At 50.2% G+C, this 4875-nt stretch overlaps 1 protein-coding gene across 1 annotated transcript; it reads right to left on the reverse strand.

The window, feature by feature from the left end:
- Positions 1-1505: 1505 nt before the first annotated feature.
- On the reverse strand, positions 1506-3947 carry LOC113934183 (olfactory receptor 1K1). Its single transcript, XM_027614697.2, has 3 exons — positions 3880-3947; positions 3347-3455; positions 1506-2474 (listed from the first exon to the last, which is right to left on the reverse strand). The coding sequence occupies exons 1-3, from the start codon at positions 3945-3947 to the stop codon at positions 1506-1508; spliced, it is 1146 nt and encodes a 381-aa protein (XP_027470498.2).
- Between the last annotated feature and the right edge of the window lie 928 nt (positions 3948-4875).

Consider the following 4875-nt stretch of genomic DNA (forward strand, 5'->3'; position numbering starts at 1 on the left):
AGAAGCATCGAGGAGGTAGAGAAGGTGCCTTGGACTCTCACCTCACCTAGACTGTGCTGCTTTTTCCCCCCTTCAGTTTTATATATGTTTCTGTGTACATTTATTAGAAAAAAAGTGTTTTTTAAAAATTTTGTTTTTGTTTTGTTTTGCTAAAACTGCTAAAGATCTTTAAGCTCCCTTTTATTTTATTTATTTATTTATTTTATTTATTTAGATCTAAACAGCAAAGTGTAGCAGTTCCAGGACCAGGTGGTGGCAGGCTTGTGAGTGGGAGCTGGAAAAGCCCGTGGGTAAGCCAGGATTGCTGCAGCCTTCCCCCTCCCTGGAAGGGGAAGAGCCTGAAGGGAGAAGTGGAGGGGGGTGGGATGGGTGTGGATTTCTTGGAGAGATGTGGACATAAAAAAAAATAAACCTATTAAAAAATTGGGCATATCATGAAGCCTTTCAGACCCCAAATGTGTCCTCACCTGAGCCAGTGCACCTGCCCCGGTCTGGGATTTCTTCTAGCAAGTTCTTCCACTGAGACCCCCAAACCTGGGGTCTAGATTCTGTGGGGCCCTGTTAAAATGCACCTGAGCAACTCCAGTAGCAGAAGGGCTTGTTTTGGTTCTGCAAGCAACTAGCCTGCCATGTTGGAGACTCAGAGTCCACATTCGTAAACTGGCAGTAAGAATACCCTAGCTTTGTGCAGGTAAAAGCAAATGAAGTGCTGGCACAAGTGCTCTTCCTCCTGTCCCTAGTGCCTGTAGACCATCCCTTCTTTCCTGCTTTGCTTCATTTCATGAACTTATGGTGCATGCCCACTGCATGCACCTTCTACAGAATTCCTGGTGTAGCCAAACAGGTGGCGTCCTAGTAAACAAGTACAAGAACAAAGATTTAAAATATGGACAGCTTCTAAATGCTTATTAGCATAAAAATACAATCATTTATTCATCTCAGATGTCCAGAGTGCCTCCTGCCTGCCAAACTGGGTGCACTGGGAAAGGTCAACCCCTTGATGCATGGGTATGTGAACTTTTATCCGTGTCCCGGACAGTTGAGAAGTCAACTATTTGGGAATACATGGGATGTGATGGAAAATAAGGTGCCAGTCCCCCCAAAGCAAGACCTGGGGATTTGCCCCCTCCCTTACAGCTTTAGGTGGTAAGTAAATGGTAGCATGCTCCCTAAGTGCCTGGGAGTGAGTGTTGGAAGAAGGAATGATGAGGCAGAAAGGGCCCAAGGTTTGCCACCTAAAAATTATGTAAACTTGGACAAGTCAATTCTTGTTTCTGAACCCAGTTTCCTCGTCTATGAAACTGGATCATAATATCCGCTTCCCTGGTTTTTGTGGGAATAACGTAAGATCAGGCAAGGCTCTGCTTCATAGTGGGTGCTTGGAAAGTGATAGATAGCTATTATTATGATTTTGGACAAAGCACAGAACAGATGATCACGTACATTCATGAATTGATGAACTGTCCCTGTGGGTGATGCAGACTGTCCTCGTTGGGGTCCAGGGCTTAGGAGTCAACAACTGAGATCCTTCGTCCAGTGAAAAGGTCTCGGAGTGCGCCCTGCGCATCGCGGTTCTGGAGGCTGTAGATGACAGGGTTTAGCAGGGGGGTGCCTACGGTGTACATGACAGTGGCCACACGGCCCTGCTCTGCCTCATACCGGGATGTGGGCTGGAAGTAGACTGCGATGACTGTCCCGTAGAAAAGGCCGACCACTGCCAGGTGGGAGCCACAGGTGGATGCAGCCCGGAGCCTCCCAGATGCTGAGGGCAGCCGGAGCACCACAGCTGCAATGGCCCCATAGGAGGCCAGAATGAGCAGGAAGGGAGTGACCACCACTGCGGCGCCCTCAGTGAAGATGAGCAGCTGGATGTGGCGGGTGTCAGAGCAGGAGAGCCTTAAGAGAGGCTGGTGGTCACAGAAGAAGTGGGGCACTCGGTGGGAGGCACAGGAGGACAGGCGGGCCATAAGCAGGATATGCAGGAGGGAGTGGAGGTGGGACACCAGCCATGCGGTCCCCAGCAGGGCTGTGCACACGGCCCGGGACATCCCTGTGGCATAGCGGAGAGGGCGTCGGATGGCCACGTAGCGGTCATAGGCCATGGCGGCCAGGAGACAGCTATCAGTTACACCCAGGGCAAAGAAGAAGTACATCTGGGTCAGGCAGCCAGCTAGGGAGATGGAGCGGTCGTGGGCCAACAAGTTGGCCAACATCTTGGGTACAGTGACGGAGATAAAGCAGAGGTCAGCAAAGGACAGATGGGCCAGCAGGAAGTACATGGGTGCGTGCAGGGCTGGACTGGCCCGGATGGCGGCCACAATGAGTCCATTGCCCAGGATGCTTGCCACACACAGGCCCAAGAATAGCATGAAGAGAGGGCGCCGCGGTCCAGGACTTGTTGTCAGTCCCAAAAGGATCAATGGGCCTCCCTCTGAAGACTCATTGGCAGCATCCAGGCCTGGGCTGGTTTTCCCCTAGAACGGCAGGGGTTCTTTCTACTCCTGGGTCATTTCCCCAGTGTCTAAGGAGAAGGGTGAAGGGCGACTACATTTCTCAAGGCTTCCTAGCAATGGAGAAAATCATGGGTTTGGAGTCAGACAGCCCTGGTAATACACACAGGTGTGACTGTGGGCAAGTCATGTTACCACCCCGAACCTTCTTCCTTTCTGGCTTTAGGTTTCCCATCTGTAAATGAGGGAGCTGACCTAGGTGATCTTCTAGGCCACTTCCAACTTGGATACTTTGTGATTTTAAACAAGGGCAGAACAAAAGATGTTGCCCAGGATAGAGACTGGAGCAGGAAGAAAGTATGGAAGAAAAGACGGAGAGAGGGTCAATACAGCAGGTAAAAGTTCTGACCCCCAGGCACTTATTTCAGCAAAGTAAGAATGGGGGGAAACAGAACAAAACAAGATGGGAGGGAGGAACACATGAAAAATAAAAATCCCAAATCTGAATGCCACATATTCATATAGAAATATAACTCCCAACACCTAGACCCAGAACCCCAAGGATAAACAGAAAAACCCCATACCTCAGGAGGACATGGAGCACAGGGATCTAATGATATTCTGGTAACCGGACTTCCTTCAAGTGCTTCATTGGCAGCAGATGATAGAACACGGTCGAGCACTATCTTCAGATTCTGAAGGAAAAAAAATATTTTGAACTTTGAATTCAGTATTAAACCAAAATAATAATCAAGTGTGAGAGAAGAATAAAGGTATTTTCAGACTTGCCAAAATAAAAAAAAAAAAGAACGAAAGGATCTGGATGATTCCCCACATACCTGGAGAGCTTTCCGCCCGAAATCAAGCACTTTTTGAGAATCAAGCTAATGCCCAACCCTTTGGGAGAAACTTGCACAGACAGATGCAGCTGCCAGATGGCAACTTGTTTTAACGTCTCCCATTTTCGACCCCGTCTGAATCTCACGGCAGGAATCTCGAACAGTTCTGTACGAGAGAGTCTTAACAGGAGAGGGGTTTTAGGACACAGGTTTACTGGCGGCCTCGCTGAGACCATCCCTGCAGGGTAATGATCTCCTAATTTCTTCCTGTGTCCTTCTCTATGAAAAATAAATAAAAAATAAAAGAAAATAAAGGCCCTCCCTACCTTAGCGTCTTCCTTTTTTTTCCTCCGTTGGGTAAGAAGAATGCTCTAGCTTTGGCTCCCTGTAGAGCATTTTCTCAAAGTCCCGATCATGTGCCACCTTCCAGGAGGATGAGTGGTTGGACAGTCGGATGGGGAAGGGGCAAGCTCTTTATAAAGTGGCTTTTAAAAACTAGACCTGTTCTGACCTGTGTCTACATTGGTCCCAGTGAACATTAAAATGCGCTGAAATGTTTGTAGAACCTCCATTTGTGATCATAGACGCACCCGTGCAGGCTTGCAGACATGCGCAGCCACAGGCTGGTCTCTGCAAACACACAGGCACGATCCGTCATATACAGAGATGTGGACCCAGCACATGCGTCACACATAAGCGAACAAGTAAAACCACAAGACCCATGGACTCAGATCATGATACACATAAATAGATGGTCAAATACAATCACGAAATAGCCCTGAAGCCTGAGAGTGATGATCATTTCATGGATACTCACAGCACCACGTACAGCTCCTGGGACCCGCCGTGCACATTTATACCTACTCTGTGTAAGCACTCTCGCAGTGCGCGCTCATGCCCATGCTAGTCACACCTGACCCCCTTGCTGATCACATTCTCATCACGCACAGCCGCGGGGGCTCACAGCCTCACATTTGCACGCACATGGCGACACTCATATAGGCTCGTGATGGGTCACCGCAGAGATGCGCCACCCTGGAGGGGCACATCGGTATGCACACTGCCCCCCCATGACATGGCTGTACAATGACGGGGAAGCACAATCATAGCCTCCCACAAGCAGCATCACTCTCACACTCACACGTGTCTCATGCTCACAGTCGCACGTGGGAAGACAGATCCGCACACTTTGCGCCAGTGTGCCCTCTGGCCTCTCCGCATTGCAGGAGGGAACCGCAGTGGGGACCCTGTGTGCTCTGTCACTGGAGTGTCTGAGGAGGGAGTTATTGGCCACAACTTACGGCCCCCCAGAGGCAACCCCGTGCCTTCCCCAGGCCCTCAACCCTCGGGAAGGAGGCAGCTCACTTCTGGGGCTTGTTATTCTTCCTCTCTAGGGCCCAGTTTGATGGGAGAAGGGATGGTTGGGGCCACCCCCCACTCAAGGGACATTCAGGAGCTCATGCATATTGAGGGTGCTGCCCCTCAGTCCCTGTCTTGCGAAGGCCAGAAAGAAGACTCCTGAGCCCCAAGCAGAGTGCTGGGGTCGGGGGCAGGGGAGCCCAGGGCTTACAGCCTCAGCTCCCCGG

This window comes from Zalophus californianus, chromosome 13 (genome assembly GCF_009762305.2).
Source record: "Zalophus californianus isolate mZalCal1 chromosome 13, mZalCal1.pri.v2, whole genome shotgun sequence".
NCBI classification, from domain to species: Eukaryota; Metazoa; Chordata; class Mammalia; order Carnivora; family Otariidae; genus Zalophus; species Zalophus californianus.

Excerpts from the sequence above, each read along its gene's own strand:
- LOC113934183 (XM_027614697.2), bottom strand. The coding sequence starts at position 3,947 with ATGACGGATCGTGCCTGTGTGTTTGCAGAGACCAGCCTGTGGCTGCGC. Across the intron at positions 3,456-3,879 it reads ATGTCTGCAAGCCTGCACGG|AACTGTTCGAGATTCCTGCC; the intron begins GTGCGTCTATGA and ends TCTCTCGTACAG. Across the intron at positions 2,475-3,346 it reads GTGCAAGTTTCTCCCAAAGG|GGGAAAACCAGCCCAGGCCT; the intron begins GTTGGGCATTAG and ends CTGCCGTTCTAG.